Source organism: Giraffa tippelskirchi, chromosome 11 (genome assembly GCF_054371585.1).
Source record: "Giraffa tippelskirchi isolate mGirTip1 chromosome 11, T2T-mGirTip1v1.2.pri, whole genome shotgun sequence".
NCBI classification, from domain to species: Eukaryota; Metazoa; Chordata; class Mammalia; order Artiodactyla; family Giraffidae; genus Giraffa; species Giraffa tippelskirchi.
The window spans coordinates 77,282,363-77,302,160 of NC_137285.1; the positions used below are offsets into that span (position 1 = coordinate 77,282,363).

The following is a 19,798-nucleotide window of genomic DNA, read 5'->3' on the forward strand; positions in this document are numbered from 1 at the left end:
CCTTGCAAGTGGTGTATCTGAGAAGGGGTTCATATGGAAAGAGACGAAGAATGCACAGCACTCAGATTCCAAGAAACACCACCACCACCCTTGACCCTTCCCCCATGACCAACTCTGACCTAAAGCCTTTCTCTCCCTCTAACCTATCCCTAAAACATAACCCTCATCTAATCATATACATGTGCATCCCTAGCATCCATCCATCCATCCACACACGAGAGAGAAAGAGGAAGACACAGACAGAATTGAGAAAGGAAAAGAGAGGGACACAGCCAGAGAGAGACACGGAACCAAAGAGAGGAAAGGAGTCGATGGTCCAGACTATTCCTCAATCTGTCTCGAAGGTAGAAGCAATGACAGCGCCCTTCCACCCCAGAAGGGGGAAAAGGACGGAAGGTTTGGAGAGGAAAAGACAAGAACGCAGGGAGCCATTAGAAGCTCAGCCACCCGCAGAAGCCGAGCTGGGACCCTTGAACAGAATCTCAATGGAAACAGAGGACCAGAAAGTTGGCTACTCTTTTCTATAAGAGAGGGAGACCTTCGAGTCTTCCTTTCGGTCCTCCAACTTGGATGCGGGGTCTCAAAACAGTCAGGAGGGGGAGTGCCTTTTCCTGGGTTCCACGGCGCATCCAGGCCTCGTTCTGCCCCATTCTGTGCTGTGTCAGCCCTGGATGGAATCTTTCTTTCTGAAGTCTCAGCGCACGAGCTCCACGTGATATCGGCCCCAGGTGGAAAGGCATGGAGCTGCTCGTAGGCCGACAGACCTAGGAAGCAGATGGGAGAATGACCCCCACTCTGCAGATGGAGAGACTGGGGCAACCCTGAGGGGCATATGCTTGTCCAGGGCCACACCACTTATGAGAAGAAGGAGCCTGGTCTGAGAGCAGCATGGTCCTCGGAGCTCAGGCCCTGGCTGAACCCAGGCCTCCCCAGGGCTGTGGGCTGGGCCGTGTGGGTGTCATTGTGCCTGCACATGGCCTAAGGGGGGTGGTCGAGCAGTCAGAAACCCAGAGATTCCCTTGGGAAGTTTTGAGGAAGGGACCTCAGCACGAACCCCAGGAAATGATGTCACCTGCCGGCAACAGAACCCAACAGAACCCGCAATCCGGGTATCCAGGCCTCCAGAGCGGAGAGGAGCCCCCAGCCAGATCACTTGCTGCCAAGATGTTCTGCTGTTTGCCCCTGCCCAGAGGCCGGGGCCTCAGGAGAGCTCACAGGCAGTGTGCGTGGGCACCCTGTCGACGTTGGCTCAGGACACCCCCGAGAGGCCTCTGGCCCTTTGCCCGGAGAAACAGAAAGGTAACACGGGGAGCCCCAGGCCGGGCCAGGCCACCTCTCCCATGCCACCCGGAAACACCGGGTCCTTTGCCTGTGTGTGGGGATGCGGGTTTCTCGGGCTGTGTCTCCCTCAAGGAAGCCCAGGCGGATGTGGGGTCAGAAGCCTGTGGACAAGTTGTGCCCACACCCCAGGGGAGAGCAGGCTGGGCGGGATGGGGAGAGTGTGGGCAGCGCCGACCGGCCAGGCTGACCTCACACCCTCAGATGGGTCTCTTTCCTCCCGGGTGGGGATCTGAGCAGACACACGTCTCTGACCCTTCTGGGAAGAGAAGTTCGAGCAGGCAGAAGCAGCGGCTCCACTGGCCAGGCCCAGCTCGGAAAACTCCCAGCATGGCTGGCTGACGGTCACTGTCGTTGCAGAGCTTCCCACGTGATGAGGCCGAGGACGGGGACACCCCATCCAGCTCCCAGAGGGAGGGGTCGGAGCACCACCCGCCCGCCCGTGAGGCCCAGTGCAGGCTCCAGGTCAGCGTGCCCACGGAGGCATCAGCCCCACCGGGGGAGACGCGGAGGTGGGGAAGGCCTGCTGCCGAGACACCGCCCAGGATACAGCCGGCGGCCCAGTCTGAGGCTTCCACGGAGCTCAGCACACCCGGCTCCGACCCAGAGTCCAGAGAACCCCGGCCTCTGAGGCACCAGGAGGACCTGGAGCCCAGCACGCCACAGCACAGAGGTGAGGACGCTGGGGCTGGTGCACGGGAGTGTGTGGGGAGGGGTGCTGAGCTACACAGGGACGAGTCCTCGAAAGCTGCTGCTGGGCCTGCAGCAAGCGCTGGCCTCACACCCCCCGCCCCCCATCTTGCACACTTCAGTCCCAAAAGACATCTGACGCTGGGTATTCTTTGGGAACCTCTTGGAAGGTTTCTGTCCCGGGGTACGCACATGCCAAGGCTGGCCTGTGGGCAAACTTTGCTTCTCCCCCAGCTCTAGCACTGGCCTCCAACTGGAACCAGGCTCCACTTCCCAGACCTGTCCCCACACAGGTGGTGGCTCCAGGTGCAGGACCCAGGGATCCACCGAGGGCAGATGGAGAAGCGAGACTTGCCCTCGCAGAGACACCAGGCCAGCTGGGTACTGGCCAGCACACCGGGCAGATCGGATCTCCGTGCCTGCAGGACCCCCAGCCCCAGGCACTGATGTCCCACCCCCTCAGCGAGAACCTCCACCTCCACGTGCACCTCTACCTGCTCGGGCTTTGGCAAGAGAACCCGAGGCAGAGGAAGAGTCACCGCCTCGGCAGGGAGAGCCTGCCCTGGCTCCCGCGCAACACCCAGACGCCCACGATGACTCACCCAGCCCTGCAGGGAGAAAGAGCCCCCGCTCTGGACAGAGACCCAGAGCCCTTACCGGAAACACCACGTCCAGGGGAGCGGTCGGCTCTGCAGCCTCCATCCCTGTCTGCTCACCGTGGATGCCGGCAACTCGGTCTGCCCCCAGGGGACATGGAGTTCCTTTCCTCTGAACTGCTTTGCATGTGGTTTGTTTCCACCTTTCTGGTGATGTTTTATTTTTTGTATGGTTTCCTGGATTTTTGTTGGTTAAGTTGGGATTAGTAAACTGTTTCATCATTGTTGCAATCTGGGAACACTGTTGTGTAACTCTGGTGATACTGTGTTACCATCACCACTTTGTAGTTTCAGACCCGTTCCATCTTTATGCCCCACCCCCCAACAAAGCCTGGATTCAAGGCAAGCACGCCCTGTTCATCCCTCCCCCCGATCCTGAACACAATTTCATCTTTTCTTTCTGCATTCCTTCCTATATTCTTGGTGTCCCCAATCAGTGACTCTCAGCGAAATGACTGAAGGAGTGTTTTTCGGACTCTCCACCTACTGTAAGACTCCATTGGAGAGTTCTCATTTTTATGTCATTTGAACTAGCCTTTGATAGCTGAAAGGACGGTGTACGTCCTTTCAAGATACCATGTGCCAAACGAAGCCCTTTTGGCAACTGCCATCATTATCTCCAGGCAGGCATTGCTGTTTGAAGGGTGACATCTCAGCCAGAAGGCAGAGGCTGAGCTCCTCTTGTTGCACCAGCTCCCAAAAGAAGCCAAGAAAGGGAGCTGGAACAACAAACCACCCCCATGCCCAGGAAAGCGTTCTTCATGACAGAAGGCTAGAAAATGACCCAACATCCTTGTGGCCCAGAACCACTCTAGAAAATCACTGTTCCATAAAAAAGAGAAACACATGGGAAGTTCCAAGGAGAGGCAATGCCCATGGCCAGTGTACTTGAGAGACGGCCTGACCGCTCCGGGGAAGACACGCACCGACGGAACCCCTTGGGAAACAGCAGTGATAGTCCTCACCGTCGTAAGGGTTTCCTCTGGGGACAACCTGCCCTGGGCACCACACGAGGGAGCAGACCGGCTTCTCTTCCTCTGCCCCCACACCATTCACTCATGAAGGCAGCTCAGGTGTTCTCATGCCCTGCCTGCCTGCCTGCCTGGCTCATCCGTGAGCTGTGACCACCTCCAGGCTAGGACTCCACCTTTTCCTCTCTGTGTACCGTGAATCTGCACACAGTGGGCTTTCAGAACCTTAGGAGACTTGAGCCATTCCCGCTCGAGCCAGAACCCTCCCCAGGAAGGAAAACAGCTGTGGAGTCATTTTGGCCCCAGCACTGGTTCCGAAAGCCTGGCGGCTCCTACAGCCTCTACGGTGTGAAGAGGGAGGTCCCTTTTGACAGAGCTTTCCGGCTCTCAGATCTAAGCTGTTGTTTCACTGTCAGCTGTGTCTTCCGTTGCAGCCAGGTGGGCCACGCTGCTCCAAAGGAGCTCACAAGCTGAGTTTCAAGGGAGGACAGGGATGGCTACAACGTGCTGCAAACTGAGTGAGGGTCCCCACAATCCTCAGCAAAGGTCTGTGGTGTGCAAGTGGGGAGTAGAGGGCCCCCAAGTTCCAAAGGAAGGGAGGTAGTCGGGAGCTAAAGCCCTTGGCTGCTGTGGTAGCAGCTGCAGATGGCAGCCCGTCCACAGTGCACTTCAAATGAGGTCATATGAGCGGGACTCTGGAAATGGCTCCGAAATCGAGAGAAAGGGGTCAGGGTATGTGGGAATCCGGCGGGGGTGGGGGGTGGATGAAGGAAGGTGTCCCTCCTCTCTCCAGTGCAATTTGGTTTGGTGAGTCTCAAAGCTACCAGATGGCACTTCCCAAGTCAGGCCCCCGCAGGAATCAGGGTGGGCTGCCTGCCTCGGGCCCTGCCACAGGGACAAGCCACACCAGTGGCCTCCCTGAGCTCCAATGGCCGGATCTGGGGGGTTCTGTCTGGGTGCACACCTCCTTGCTGTGGCCAAGTTCCCCCCTTCTCTGAGCACCAGCTTCATCCTCTCGAATGAGGACATCAATTGCTACCTTGGCACGTTACTCTCTTCATCCTGTGAAGACTCATTAGGCTTATCCTACAATTACTAGCTGGCCCGAAGAGATATCTCCTGAATCCAGCTTAAGCTGGAGTCTCCCAGGCTCATCTGGCATGTCTTCCCTGAAGTCTGCCAAAACCCACACCCTTGCATTTCCAGGGACTCCCCTTAGCCAGCTGGGCAGAAAACCCAGCATGCTTCAAACAAGCTGACAGACAAGCGGGAGAGGACTCACGGGCAGACGGCTTCCCTCAGGTCTCGGGTGGAGCTCTGGGACCACAGCAGCAACGGGCCATCCCAGCCCCTGGGCTCAGCAGCGCCCTCATTCTCAGGCCGGCGGCTCTGCCCTGAGGGGAGCAGGAACGTCACCAACTGCCGCAGGCGGACCTCAAGCCCCTCCCACTGCTGGAGCCTGACCTCCCCCGGCCCCACCCCTTCCCCTACCCCAGCAGGACGAGAGCTCGTCTTCCCCTGGCTTCCAACGTGAGGCCCGGCCCTGGGCCCCGATTGGGCACTGCCCCAGCCCGGAGCCAATCACAGTGGCCAGGGAGGTGGAACGCACCGATTGGCCAGGGCCAGGTCATGTGACCATACTCCCCAGGAAACTCAAAGATTACCAAGGTTCTCTAAGAAACCAATGAACAAAATTATCCACTAAAGGCAAACCATAATTTTTAATGAGGCCAATGTCACAGAAAAAAAAAATGCTCCACAATAAACTGCTCAAGGAAGCTACTAAATAAACTTTCAGAAAAGTTTAGTAGTTTTTTTTTTTTTTTTAAATAGGGTGACGGAGAGCTATACCTTTCCCATCTATGTGAATTTAGGTTTAAACTAGATTTCCCTTGGCTATTATATAAGACAAAAAAACCCACATCACCCACTTTCACTCCCCCCCACCCCCAAAATGTGTTTTAATCTATTGAATTTTTGTGTCCTCAGTTGTGTCTGATTCACGGCAACTCACCAACTCTACACAGCCAGGCTCTTCCGTCCATGGAATTCAGGGCAATTTTTTCTGTCCCAGTAAATGCCCACCCTGGGTGATCCAAAGGCAAGGGCTCCGAGGCTCCTGAGAGACTAACTCCTTTCAGCTGAGCACAGAGCTGGCTCCTCACTGGGATGCCTGTGGCCTGGGGCTCCCAGAGGGGAGAGCAGCACTCGCCCCACCGTGTGGTCACTGCTGGAAGTGCAGGCTGCTCCTCACTCCCCCTTGACAGTGTCCCTGAGGGCAGAACAGTGTGAATCGAATCAAGGTGGAAATGCAAACTCCAATGCAACCAACCTTCCCACAAGATCTCCAAAACCACTCAGGAACAGGGAATTGGAAACTGCAGGGGATGACATGAATGGAGATGGAGACTTGACACCTTACACCGAGTTCACTTCCAGTTATCCCTAGACAAACTTTCCATGAAAACTTGTCACAAATCTAGAAGAACAATGAGCAGAAACCGGACACGTGCTTTGAGTCTTCACACACAAAACTAAAAGGCAGTCCACAAAAAAAACCCAGAGAATACAGTGGACTTTGCAAAATCAAAGATATCTACTGTGGGAAAGACCTCATTACAAAAGCAAAAGACAGGTCATACATCGCGAGACGAATGAGTGGAAACACAAAGCTTATCAAGGATGTGTCTCCAAACAGACAAAGAACGCCAACACAACAAGCCTGTGAAAACTAGGGAAAGGTCTGAAGGGACACCAGACGGAGGAAGACACACACAGAGTATCCCGGATGATGTCCAGCACTGAGGGCCTGAAGAAACAACAGTCTAGTTGCACCCCCTCAGGCCTGTGTGACCGTGGATGAGGCCTCTGTTTCCCGGTGGCTCTGAGACATGGACAGGGAGGAAGGGGAAGAGAAGTCACTTGCATTTCTAATACTCACAGCAAAGTCTTCCAATGAGAAGGGAATTATCACCCCCACTGACAATGCCATTCACTGAAGTGATATCCACGAGTCCATCTACCCCAGAAGGGAAGGATGGACCTGTTCTCACAAAACGGCGAGAGATGGAAGGAGGAAGATCAAGCCCACACCAATCACTGGAAAGAGAAGCTGTGCTCAGGGCTTGAAAGAATTCCTATAGGGAAAATCATGTCACAGCCCCACATGGCAATCCACAGCTTCCATGCTATTCCTCCCAAAATGCCAATGCATTTTCGCACCGAACAAAGAATTGCAAAAGGGGTACGGAAACAGAAAAGAGCCTACATTGTCAATACAATCCGACGAAAAAGCCCCGATACGGACATCCAAGGTTGTGTGAAAGGAAATTAGACGACCAAACTAGGATCCTCAGGAGAGTATCGGAGAAGGCAATGGCGACCCACTCCAGTACTCTTGCCTGGAAAATGTCCTGGACGGAGGAGCCTGGTAGGCTACAGGCCATGGGGTCTTGCAGAGTCAGACACGACTGAAGTGACTTAGCCGCAGCAGCAGCAGCAGGACAGTATGCTATTGGGAATACAACAACACACACAGATCCAGATCGATGGAATAAAGTTGAGGGTCCAGAAACAAACCCCAGCATCCATGGTCAACTCATCTCTGACACAGACGGTGAGAATATCCAAATGGGAACAAGAAAGCCTCTTCAATCAATGTCCATGGGAAAACCAGACAGCTACATCTGAAGAACGCTATTGGGTTTGATCTCATACCACCTCAATATCGGGGAAAAACCTCACCCTAAAGACTGATGTCATGAGATAGCTAGAAAGAAGCGTAGGTCAAAGGCTCCTTAACATCAGAGTCTCCTTGCCATTTGCTGGGCGGAGGTCGAAATGGGTCTCTTCAAGTAAGGGAAAGAGGTAAACGAAGTACACCACTGGGTTTCCATCCAATGGAACCTATTCACAACAGAGAGGCTAAGCATTCACAAATGCAAAAGATAGGAAACGGAACACGAGAGACTCCTTGCAAGTGGTGTATCTGAGAAGGGGTTCATATGGAAAGAGACGAAGAATGCACAGCACTCAGATTCCAAGAAACACCACCACCACCCTTGACCCTTCCCCCATGACCAACTCTGACCTAAAGCCTTTCTCTCCCTCTAACCTATCCCTAAAACATAACCCTCATCTAATCATATACATGTGCATCCCTAGCATCCATCCATCCATCCACACACGAGAGAGAAAGAGGAAGACACAGACGGAATTGAGAAAGGAAAAGAGAGGGACACAGCCAGAGAGAGACACGGAACCAAAGAGAGGAAAGGAGTCGATGGTCCAGACTATTCCTCAATCTGTCTCGAAGGTAGAAGCAATGACAGCGCCCTTCCACCCCAGAAGGGGGAAAAGGACGGAAGGTTTGGAGAGGAAAAGACAAGAACGCAGGGAGCCATTAGAAGCTCAGCCACCCGCAGAAGCCGAGCTGGGACCCTTGAACAGAATCTCAATGGAAACAGAGGACCAGAAAGTTGGCTACTCTTTTCTATAAGAGAGGGAGACCTTCGAGTCTTCCTTTCGGTCCTCCAACTTGGATGCGGGGTCTCAAAACAGTCAGGAGGGGGAGTGCCTTTTCCTGGGTTCCACGGCGCATCCAGGCCTCGTTCTGCCCCATTCTGTGCTGTGTCAGCCCTGGATGGAATCTTTCTTTCTGAAGTCTCAGCGCACGAGCTCCACGTGATATCGGCCCCAGGTGGAAAGGCATGGAGCTGCTCGTAGGCCGACAGACCTAGGAAGCAGATGGGAGAATGACCCCCACTCTGCAGATGGAGAGACTGGGGCAACCCTGAGGGGCATATGCTTGTCCAGGGCCACACCACTTATGAGAAGAAGGAGCCTGGTCTGAGAGCAGCATGGTCCTCGGAGCTCAGGCCCTGGCTGAACCCAGGCCTCCCCAGGGCTGTGGGCTGGGCCGTGTGGGTGTCATTGTGCCTGCACATGGCCTAAGGGGGGTGGTCGAGCAGTCAGAAACCCAGAGATTCCCTTGGGAAGTTTTGAGGAAGGGACCTCAGCACGAACCCCAGGAAATGATGTCACCTGCCGGCAACAGAACCCAACAGAACCCGCAATCCGGGTATCCAGGCCTCCAGAGCGGAGAGGAGCCCCCAGCCAGATCACTTGCTGCCAAGATGTTCTGCTGTTTGCCCCTGCCCAGAGGCCGGGGCCTCAGGAGAGCTCACAGGCAGTGTGCGTGGGCACCCTGTCGACGTTGGCTCAGGACACCCCCGAGAGGCCTCTGGCCCTTTGCCCGGAGAAACAGAAAGGTAACACGGGGAGCCCCAGGCCGGGCCAGGCCACCTCTCCCATGCCACCCGGAAACACCGGGTCCTTTGCCTGTGTGTGGGGATGCGGGTTTCTCGGGCTGTGTCTCCCTCAAGGAAGCCCAGGCGGATGTGGGGTCAGAAGCCTGTGGACAAGTTGTGCCCACACCCCAGGGGAGAGCAGGCTGGGCGGGATGGGGAGAGTGTGGGCAGCGCCGACCGGCCAGGCTGACCTCACACCCTCAGATGGGTCTCTTTCCTCCCGGGTGGGGATCTGAGCAGACACACGTCTCTGACCCTTCTGGGAAGAGAAGTTCGAGCAGGCAGAAGCAGCGGCTCCACTGGCCAGGCCCAGCTCGGAAAACTCCCAGCATGGCTGGCTGACGGTCACTGTCGTTGCAGAGCTTCCCACGTGATGAGGCCGAGGACGGGGACACCCCATCCAGCTCCCAGAGGGAGGGGTCGGAGCACCACCCGCCCGCCCGTGAGGCCCAGTGCAGGCTCCAGGTCAGCGTGCCCACGGAGGCATCAGCCCCACCGGGGGAGACGCGGAGGTGGGGAAGGCCTGCTGCCGAGACACCGCCCAGGATACAGCCGGCGGCCCAGTCTGAGGCTTCCACGGAGCTCAGCACACCCGGCTCCGACCCAGAGTCCAGAGAACCCCGGCCTCTGAGGCACCAGGAGGACCTGGAGCCCAGCACGCCACAGCACAGAGGTGAGGACGCTGGGGCTGGTGCACGGGAGTGTGTGGGGAGGGGTGCTGAGCTACACAGGGACGAGTCCTCGAAAGCTGCTGCTGGGCCTGCAGCAAGCGCTGGCCTCACACCCCCCGCCCCCCATCTTGCACACTTCAGTCCCAAAAGACATCTGACGCTGGGTATTCTTTGGGAACCTCTTGGAAGGTTTCTGTCCCGGGGTACGCACATGCCAAGGCTGGCCTGTGGGCAAACTTTGCTTCTCCCCCAGCTCTAGCACTGGCCTCCAACTGGAACCAGGCTCCACTTCCCAGACCTGTCCCCACACAGGTGGTGGCTCCAGGTGCAGGACCCAGGGATCCACCGAGGGCAGATGGAGAAGCGAGACTTGCCCTCGCAGAGACACCAGGCCAGCTGGGTACTGGCCAGCACACCGGGCAGATCGGATCTCCGTGCCTGCAGGACCCCCAGCCCCAGGCACTGATGTCCCACCCCCTCAGCGAGAACCTCCACCTCCACGTGCACCTCTACCTGCTCGGGCTTTGGCAAGAGAACCCGAGGCAGAGGAAGAGTCACCGCCTCGGCAGGGAGAGCCTGCCCTGGCTCCCGCGCAACACCCAGACGCCCACGATGACTCACCCAGCCCTGCAGGGAGAAAGAGCCCCCGCTCTGGACAGAGACCCAGAGCCCTTACCGGAAACACCACGTCCAGGGGAGCGGTCGGCTCTGCAGCCTCCATCCCTGTCTGCTCACCGTGGATGCCGGCAACTCGGTCTGCCCCCAGGGGACATGGAGTTCCTTTCCCCTGAACTGCTTTGCATGTGGTTTGTTTCCACCTTTCTGGTGATGTTTTATTTTTTGTATGGTTTCCTGGATTTTTGTTGGTTAAGTTGGGATTAGTAAACTGTTTCATCATTGTTGCAATCTGGGAACACTGTTGTGTAACTCTGGTGATACTGTGTTACCATCACCACTTTGTAGTTTCAGACCCGTTCCATCTTTATGCCCCACCCCCCAACAAAGCCTGGATTCAAGGCAAGCACGCCCTGTTCATCCCTCCCCCCGATCCTGAACACAATTTCATCTTTTCTTTCTGCATTCCTTCCTATATTCTTGGTGTCCCCAATCAGTGACTCTCAGCGAAATGACTGAAGGAGTGTTTTTCGGACTCTCCACCTACTGTAAGACTCCATTGGAGAGTTCTCATTTTTATGTCATTTGAACTAGCCTTTGATAGCTGAAAGGACGGTGTACGTCCTTTCAAGATACCATGTGCCAAACGAAGCCCTTTTGGCAACTGCCATCATTATCTCCAGGCAGGCATTGCTGTTTGAAGGGTGACATCTCAGCCAGAAGGCAGAGGCTGAGCTCCTCTTGTTGCACCAGCTCCCAAAAGAAGCCAAGAAAGGGAGCTGGAACAACAAACCACCCCCATGCCCAGGAAAGCGTTCTTCATGACAGAAGGCTAGAAAATGACCCAACATCCTTGTGGCCCAGAACCACTCTAGAAAATCACTGTTCCATAAAAAAGAGAAACACATGGGAAGTTCCAAGGAGAGGCAATGCCCATGGCCAGTGTACTTGAGAGACGGCCTGACCGCTCCGGGGAAGACACACACCGACGGAACCCCTTGGGAAACAGCAGTGATAGTCCTCACCGTCGTAAGGGTTTCCTCTGGGGACAACCTGCCCTGGGCACCACACGAGGGAGCAGACCGGCTTCTCTTCCTCTGCCCCCACACCATTCACTCATGAAGGCAGCTCAGGTGTTCTCATGCCCTGCCTGCCTGCCTGCCTGGCTCATCCGTGAGCTGTGACCACCTCCAGGCTAGGACTCCACCTTTTCCTCTCTGTGTACCGTGAATCTGCACACAGTGGGCTTTCAGAACCTTAGGAGACTTGAGCCATTCCCGCTCGAGCCAGAACCCTCCCCAGGAAGGAAAACAGCTGTGGAGTCATTTTGGCCCCAGCACTGGTTCCGAAAGCCTGGCGGCTCCTACAGCCTCTACGGTGTGAAGAGGGAGGTCCCTTTTGACAGAGCTTTCCGGCTCTCAGATCTAAGCTGTTGTTTCACTGTCAGCTGTGTCTTCCGTTGCAGCCAGGTGGGCCACGCTGCTCCAAAGGAGCTCACAAGCTGAGTTTCAAGGGAGGACAGGGATGGCTACAACGTGCTGCAAACTGAGTGAGGGTCCCCACAATCCTCAGCAAAGGTCTGTGGTGTGCAAGTGGGGAGTAGAGGGCCCCCAAGTTCCAAAGGAAGGGAGGTAGTCGGGAGCTAAAGCCCTTGGCTGCTGTGGTAGCAGCTGCAGATGGCAGCCCGTCCACAGTGCACTTCAAATGAGGTCATATGAGCGGGACTCTGGAAATGGCTCCGAAATCGAGAGAAAGGGGTCAGGGTATGTGGGAATCCGGCGGGGGTGGGGGGTGGATGAAGGAAGGTGTCCCTCCTCTCTCCAGTGCAATTTGGTTTGGTGAGTCTCAAAGCTACCAGATGGCACTTCCCAAGTCAGGCCCCCGCAGGAATCAGGGTGGGCTGCCTGCCTCGGGCCCTGCCACAGGGACAAGCCACACCAGTGGCCTCCCTGAGCTCCAATGGCCGGATCTGGGGGGTTCTGTCTGGGTGCACACCTCCTTGCTGTGGCCAAGTTCCCCCCTTCTCTGAGCACCAGCTTCATCCTCTCGAATGAGGACATCAATTGCTACCTTGGCACGTTACTCTCTTCATCCTGTGAAGACTCATTAGGCTTATCCTACAATTACTAGCTGGCCCGAAGAGATATCTCCTGAATCCAGCTTAAGCTGGAGTCTCCCAGGCTCATCTGGCATGTCTTCCCTGAAGTCTGCCAAAACCCACACCCTTGCATTTCCAGGGACTCCCCTTAGCCAGCTGGGCAGAAAACCCAGCATGCTTCAAACAAGCTGACAGACAAGCGGGAGAGGACTCACGGGCAGACGGCTTCCCTCAGGTCTCGGGTGGAGCTCTGGGACCACAGCAGCAACGGGCCATCCCAGCCCCTGGGCTCAGCAGCGCCCTCATTCTCAGGCCGGCGGCTCTGCCCTGAGGGGAGCAGGAACGTCACCAACTGCCGCAGGCGGACCTCAAGCCCCTCCCACTGCTGGAGCCTGACCTCCCCCGGCCCCACCCCTTCCCCTACCCCAGCAGGACGAGAGCTCGTCTTCCCCTGGCTTCCAACGTGAGGCCCGGCCCTGGGCCCCGATTGGGCACTGCCCCAGCCCGGAGCCAATCACAGTGGCCAGGGAGGTGGAACGCACCGATTGGCCAGGGCCAGGTCATGTGACCATACTCCCCAGGAAACTCAAAGATTACCAAGGTTCTCTAAGAAACCAATGAACAAAATTATCCACTAAAGGCAAACCATAATTTTTAATGAGGCCAATGTCACAGAAAAAAAAAATGCTCCACAATAAACTGCTCAAGGAAGCTACTAAATAAACTTTCAGAAAAGTTTAGTAGTTTTTTTTTTTTTTTAAATAGGGTGACGGAGAGCTATACCTTTCCCATCTATGTGAATTTAGGTTTAAACTAGATTTCCCTTGGCTATTATATAAGACAAAAAAACCCACATCACCCACTTTCACTCCCCCCCACCCCCAAAATGTGTTTTAATCTATTGAATTTTTGTGTCCTCAGTTGTGTCTGATTCACGGCAACTCACCAACTCTACACAGCCAGGCTCTTCCGTCCATGGAATTCAGGGCAATTTTTTCTGTCCCAGTAAATGCCCACCCTGGGTGATCCAAAGGCAAGGGCTCCGAGGCTCCTGAGAGACTAACTCCTTTCAGCTGAGCACAGAGCTGGCTCCTCACTGGGATGCCTGTGGCCTGGGGCTCCCAGAGGGGAGAGCAGCACTCGCCCCACCGTGTGGTCACTGCTGGAAGTGCAGGCTGCTCCTCACTCCCCCTTGACAGTGTCCCTGAGGGCAGAACAGTGTGAATCGAATCAAGGTGGAAATGCAAACTCCAATGCAACCAACCTTCCCACAAGATCTCCAAAACCACTCAGGAACAGGGAATTGGAAACTGCAGGGGATGACATGAATGGAGATGGAGACTTGACACCTTACACCGAGTTCACTTCCAGTTATCCCTAGACAAACTTTCCATGAAAACTTGTCACAAATCTAGAAGAACAATGAGCAGAAACCGGACACGTGCTTTGAGTCTTCACACACAAAACTAAAAGGCAGTCCACAAAAAAAACCCAGAGAATACAGTGGACTTTGCAAAATCAAAGATATCTACTGTGGGAAAGACCTCATTACAAAAGCAAAAGACAGGTCATACATCGCGAGACGAATGAGTGGAAACACAAAGCTTATCAAGGATGTGTCTCCAAACAGACAAAGAACGCCAACACAACAAGCCTGTGAAAACTAGGGAAAGGTCTGAAGGGACACCAGACGGAGGAAGACACACACAGAGTATCCCGGATGATGTCCAGCACTGAGGGCCTGAAGAAACAACAGTCTAGTTGCACCCCCTCAGGCCTGTGTGACCGTGGATGAGGCCTCTGTTTCCCGGTGGCTCTGAGACATGGACAGGGAGGAAGGGGAAGAGAAGTCACTTGCATTTCTAATACTCACAGCAAAGTCTTCCAATGAGAAGGGAATTATCACCCCCACTGACAATGCCATTCACTGAAGTGATATCCACGAGTCCATCTACCCCAGAAGGGAAGGATGGACCTGTTCTCACAAAACGGCGAGAGATGGAAGGAGGAAGATCAAGCCCACACCAATCACTGGAAAGAGAAGCTGTGCTCAGGGCTTGAAAGAATTCCTACTGGGAAAATCATGTCACAGCCCCACATGGCAATCCACAGCTTCCATGCTATTCCTCCCAAAATGCCAATGCATTTTCGCACCGAACAAAGAATTGCAAAAGGGGTACGGAAACAGAAAAGAGCCTACATTGTCAATACAATCCGACGAAAAAGCCCCGATACGGACATCCAAGGTTGTGTGAAAGGAAATTAGACGACCAAACTAGGATCCTCAGGAGAGTATCGGAGAAGGCAATGGCGACCCACTCCAGTACTCTTGCCTGGAAAATGTCCTGGACGGAGGAGCCTGGTAGGCTACAGGCCATGGGGTCTTGCAGAGTCAGACACGACTGAAGTGACTTAGCCGCAGCAGCAGCAGCAGGACAGTATGCTATTGGGAATACAACAACACACACAGATCCAGATCGATGGAATAAAGTTGAGGGTCCAGAAACAAACCCCAGCATCCATGGTCAACTCATCTCTGACACAGACGGTGAGAATATCCAAATGGGAACAAGAAAGCCTCTTCAATCAATGTCCATGGGAAAACCAGACAGCTACATCTGAAGAACGCTATTGGGTTTGATCTCATACCACCTCAATATCGGGGAAAAACCTCACCCTAAAGACTGATGTCATGAGATAGCTAGAAAGAAGCGTAGGTCAAAGGCTCCTTAACATCAGAGTCTCCTTGCCATTTGCTGGGCGGAGGTCGAAATGGGTCTCTTCAAGTAAGGGAAAGAGGTAAACGAAGTACACCACTGGGTTTCCATCCAATGGAACCTATTCACAACAGAGAGGCTAAGCATTCACAAATGCAAAAGATAGGAAACGGAACACGAGAGACTCCTTGCAAGTGGTGTATCTGAGAAGGGGTTCATATGGAAAGAGACGAAGAATGCACAGCACTCAGATTCCAAGAAACACCACCACCACCCTTGACCCTTCCCCCATGACCAACTCTGACCTAAAGCCTTTCTCTCCCTCTAACCTATCCCTAAAACATAACCCTCATCTAATCATATACATGTGCATCCCTAGCATCCATCCATCCATCCACACACGAGAGAGAAAGAGGAAGACACAGACGGAATTGAGAAAGGAAAAGAGAGGGACACAGCCAGAGAGAGACACGGAACCAAAGAGAGGAAAGGAGTCGATGGTCCAGACTATTCCTCAATCTGTCTCGAAGGTAGAAGCAATGACAGCGCCCTTCCACCCCAGAAGGGGGAAAAGGACGGAAGGTTTGGAGAGGAAAAGACAAGAACGCAGGGAGCCATTAGAAGCTCAGCCACCCGCAGAAGCCGAGCTGGGACCCTTGAACAGAATCTCAATGGAAACAGAGGACCAGAAAGTTGGCTACTCTTTTCTATAAGAGAGGGAGACCTTCGAGTCTTCCTTTCGGTCCTCCAACTTGGATGCGGGGTCTCAAAACAGTCAGGAGGGGGAGTGCCTTTTCCTGGGTTCCACGGCGCATCCAGGCCTCGTTCTGCCCCATTCTGTGCTGTGTCAGCCCTGGATGGAATCTTTCTTTCTGAAGTCTCAGCGCACGAGCTCCACGTGATATCGGCCCCAGGTGGAAAGGCATGGAGCTGCTCGTAGGCCGACAGACCTAGGAAGCAGATGGGAGAATGACCCCCACTCTGCAGATGGAGAGACTGGGGCAACCCTGAGGGGCATATGCTTGTCCAGGGCCACACCACTTATGAGAAGAAGGAGCCTGGTCTGAGAGCAGCATGGTCCTCGGAGCTCAGGCCCTGGCTGAACCCAGGCCTCCCCAGGGCTGTGGGCTGGGCCGTGTGGGTGTCATTGTGCCTGCACATGGCCTAAGGGGGGTGGTCGAGCAGTCAGAAACCCAGAGATTCCCTTGGGAAGTTTTGAGGAAGGGACCTCAGCACGAACCCCAGGAAATGATGTCACCTGCCGGCAACAGAACCCAACAGAACCCGCAATCCGGGTATCCAGGCCTCCAGAGCGGAGAGGAGCCCCCAGCCAGATCACTTGCTGCCAAGATGTTCTGCTGTTTGCCCCTGCCCAGAGGCCGGGGCCTCAGGAGAGCTCACAGGCAGTGTGCGTGGGCACCCTGTCGACGTTGGCTCAGGACACCCCCGAGAGGCCTCTGGCCCTTTGCCCGGAGAAACAGAAAGGTAACACGGGGAGCCCCAGGCCGGGCCAGGCCACCTCTCCCATGCCACCCGGAAACACCGGGTCCTTTGCCTGTGTGTGGGGATGCGGGTTTCTCGGGCTGTGTCTCCCTCAAGGAAGCCCAGGCGGATGTGGGGTCAGAAGCCTGTGGACAAGTTGTGCCCACACCCCAGGGGAGAGCAGGCTGGGCGGGATGGGGAGAGTGTGGGCAGCGCCGACCGGCCAGGCTGACCTCACACCCTCAGATGGGTCTCTTTCCTCCCGGGTGGGGATCTGAGCAGACACACGTCTCTGACCCTTCTGGGAAGAGAAGTTCGAGCAGGCAGAAGCAGCGGCTCCACTGGCCAGGCCCAGCTCGGAAAACTCCCAGCATGGCTGGCTGACGGTCACTGTCGTTGCAGAGCTTCCCACGTGATGAGGCCGAGGACGGGGACACCCCATCCAGCTCCCAGAGGGAGGGGTCGGAGCACCACCCGCCCGCCCGTGAGGCCCAGTGCAGGCTCCAGGTCAGCGTGCCCACGGAGGCATCAGCCCCACCGGGGGAGACGCGGAGGTGGGGAAGGCCTGCTGCCGAGACACCGCCCAGGATACAGCCGGCGGCCCAGTCTGAGGCTTCCACGGAGCTCAGCACACCCGGCTCCGACCCAGAGTCCAGAGAACCCCGGCCTCTGAGGCACCAGGAGGACCTGGAGCCCAGCACGCCACAGCACAGAGGTGAGGACGCTGGGGCTGGTGCACGGGAGTGTGTGGGGAGGGGTGCTGAGCTACACAGGGACGAGTCCTCGAAAGCTGCTGCTGGGCCTGCAGCAAGCGCTGGCCTCACACCCCCCGCCCCCCATCTTGCACACTTCAGTCCCAAAAGACATCTGACGCTGGGTATTCTTTGGGAACCTCTTGGAAGGTTTCTGTCCCGGGGTACGCACATGCCAAGGCTGGCCTGTGGGCAAACTTTGCTTCTCCCCCAGCTCTAGCACTGGCCTCCAACTGGAACCAGGCTCCACTTCCCAGACCTGTCCCCACACAGGTGGTGGCTCCAGGTGCAGGACCCAGGGATCCACCGAGGGCAGATGGAGAAGCGAGACTTGCCCTCGCAGAGACACCAGGCCAGCTGGGTACTGGCCAGCACACCGGGCAGATCGGATCTCCGTGCCTGCAGGACCCCCAGCCCCAGGCACTGATGTCCCACCCCCTCAGCGAGAACCTCCACCTCCACGTGCACCTCTACCTGCTCGGGCTTTGGCAAGAGAACCCGAGGCAGAGGAAGAGTCACCGCCTCGGCAGGGAGAGCCTGCCCTGGCTCCCGCGCAACACCCAGACGCCCACGATGACTCACCCAGCCCTGCAGGGAGAAAGAGCCCCCGCTCTGGACAGAGACCCAGAGCCCTTACCGGAAACACCACGTCCAGGGGAGCGGTCGGCTCTGCAGCCTCCATCCCTGTCTGCTCACCGTGGATGCCGGCAACTCGGTCTGCCCCCAGGGGACATGGAGTTCCTTTCCCCTGAACTGCTTTGCATGTGGTTTGTTTCCACCTTTCTGGTGATGTTTTATTTTTTGTATGGTTTCCTGGATTTTTGTTGGTTAAGTTGGGATTAGTAAACTGTTTCATCATTGTTGCAATCTGGGAACACTGTTGTGTAACTCTGGTGATACTGTGTTACCATCACCACTTTGTAGTTTCAGACCCGTTCCATCTTTATGCCCCACCCCCCAACAAAGCCTGGATTCAAGGCAAGCACGCCCTGTTCATCCCTCCCCCCGATCCTGAACACAATTTCATCTTTTCTTTCTGCATTCCTTCCTATATTCTTGGTGTCCCCAATCAGTGACTCTCAGCGAAATGACTGAAGGAGTGTTTTTCGGACTCTCCACCTACTGTAAGACTCCATTGGAGAGTTCTCATTTTTATGTCATTTGAACTAGCCTTTGATAGCTGAAAGGACGGTGTACGTCCTTTCAAGATACCATGTGCCAAACGAAGCCCTTTTGGCAACTGCCATCATTATCTCCAGGCAGGCATTGCTGTTTGAAGGGTGACATCTCAGCCAGAAGGCAGAGGCTGAGCTCCTCTTGTTGCACCAGCTCCCAAAAGAAGCCAAGAAAGGGAGCTGGAACAACAAACCACCCCCATGCCCAGGAAAGCGTTCTTCATGACAGAAGGCTAGAAAATGACCCAACATCCTTGTGGCCCAGAACCACTCTAGAAAATCACTGTTCCATAAAAAAGAGAAACACATGGGAAGTTCCAAGGAGAGGCAATGCCCATGGCCAGTGTACTTGAGAGACGGCCTGACCGCTCCGGGGAAGACACGCACCGACGGAACCCCTTGGGAAACAGCAGTGATAGTCCTCACCGTCGTAAGGGTTTCCTCTGGGGACAACCTGCCCTGGGCACCACACGAGGGAGCAGACCGGCTTCTCTTCCTCTGCCCCCACACCATTCACTCATGAAGGCAGCTCAGGTGTTCTCATGCCCTGCCTGCCTGCCTGCCTGGCTCATCCGTGAGCTGTGACCACCTCCAGGCTAGGACTCCACCTTTTCCTCTCTGTGTACCGTGAATCTGCACACAGTGGGCTTTCAGAACCTTAGGAGACTTGAGCCATTCCCGCTCGAGCCAGAACCCTCCCCAGGAAGGAAAACAGCTGTGGAGTCATTTTGGCCCCAGCACTGGTTCCGAAAGCCTGGCGGCTCCTACAGCCTCTACGGTGTGAAGAGGGAGGTCCCTTTTGACAGAGCTTTCCGGCTCTCAGATCTAAGCTGTTGTTTCACTGTCAGCTGTGTCTTCCGTTGCAGCCAGGTGGGCCACGCTGCTCCAAAGGAGCTCACAAGCTGAGTTTCAAGGGAGGACAGGGATGGCTACAACGTGCTGCAAACTGAGTGAGGGTCCCCACAATCCTCAGCAAAGGTCTGTGGTGTGCAAGTGGGGAGTAGAGGGCCCCCAAGTTCCAAAGGAAGGGAGGTAGTCGGGAGCTAAAGCCCTTGGCTGCTGTGGTAGCAGCTGCAGATGGCAGCCCGTCCACAGTGCACTTCAAATGAGGTCATATGAGCGGGACTCTGGAAATGGCTCCGAAATCGAGAGAAAGGGGTCAGGGTATGTGGGAATCCGGCGGGGGTGGGGGGTGGATGAAGGAAGGTGTCCCTCCTCTCTCCAGTGCAATTTGGTTTGGTGAGTCTCAAAGCTACCAGATGGCACTTCCCAAGTCAGGCCCCCGCAGGAATCAGGGTGGGCTGCCTGCCTCGGGCCCTGCCAC

General features: G+C 55.5%; 3 protein-coding genes and 1 long non-coding RNA gene across 6 annotated transcripts in view; 3 read left to right on the forward strand and 1 right to left on the reverse strand.

The window, feature by feature from the left end:
- The first annotated feature begins 1,129 nt into the window (after positions 1-1,129).
- Positions 1,130-5,050, forward strand: LOC145527533 (uncharacterized). The gene is made up of 3 exons (XM_081545631.1): positions 1,130-1,299; positions 1,699-2,011; positions 2,263-5,050. The coding sequence occupies exons 1-3, from the start codon at positions 1,165-1,167 to the stop codon at positions 2,889-2,891; spliced, it is 1,077 nt and encodes a 358-aa protein (XP_081401757.1). The 5' UTR covers positions 1,130-1,164; the 3' UTR covers positions 2,892-5,050.
- LOC145527610 (uncharacterized) overlaps positions 2,841-19,798 on the reverse strand; it is a 47,973-nt gene continuing 31,015 nt past the window's right edge. Inside the window, exons 14-19 of the long non-coding RNA XR_014069772.1 lie at positions 15,790-16,015; positions 13,295-13,552; positions 12,564-12,675; positions 8,165-8,390; positions 5,670-5,927; positions 2,841-5,049 (exon numbers count right to left, since the gene is read on the reverse strand). This is a non-coding gene — a long non-coding RNA (uncharacterized LOC145527610). The remainder of the gene's footprint in view (positions 5,050-5,669; positions 5,928-8,164; positions 8,391-12,563; positions 12,676-13,294; positions 13,553-15,789; positions 16,016-19,798) is intronic.
- On the forward strand, positions 5,473-10,541 carry LOC145527461 (uncharacterized). Of its 2 annotated transcripts, none has more exons than XM_081545519.1 (3): positions 5,473-8,925; positions 9,325-9,637; positions 9,889-10,541. In XM_081545519.1, the coding sequence occupies exons 1-3, from the start codon at positions 8,515-8,517 to the stop codon at positions 10,515-10,517; spliced, it is 1,353 nt and encodes a 450-aa protein (XP_081401645.1). In that variant the 5' UTR covers positions 5,473-8,514; the 3' UTR covers positions 10,518-10,541. The 2 variants fall into 2 exon arrangements, with proteins under 2 accessions (XP_081401645.1, XP_081401646.1); XM_081545520.1 differs by having other exon boundaries at positions 9,948-10,541.
- LOC145527456 (uncharacterized) lies at positions 13,099-18,166 on the forward strand. 2 transcript variants are annotated; one of them, XM_081545508.1, is made up of 3 exons: positions 13,099-16,550; positions 16,950-17,262; positions 17,514-18,166. In XM_081545508.1, exons 1-3 carry the CDS (start codon positions 16,140-16,142, stop codon positions 18,140-18,142), a joined length of 1,353 nt encoding a protein of 450 aa, XP_081401634.1. In that variant the 5' UTR covers positions 13,099-16,139; the 3' UTR covers positions 18,143-18,166. The 2 variants fall into 2 exon arrangements, with proteins under 2 accessions (XP_081401634.1, XP_081401635.1); XM_081545509.1 differs by having other exon boundaries at positions 17,573-18,166.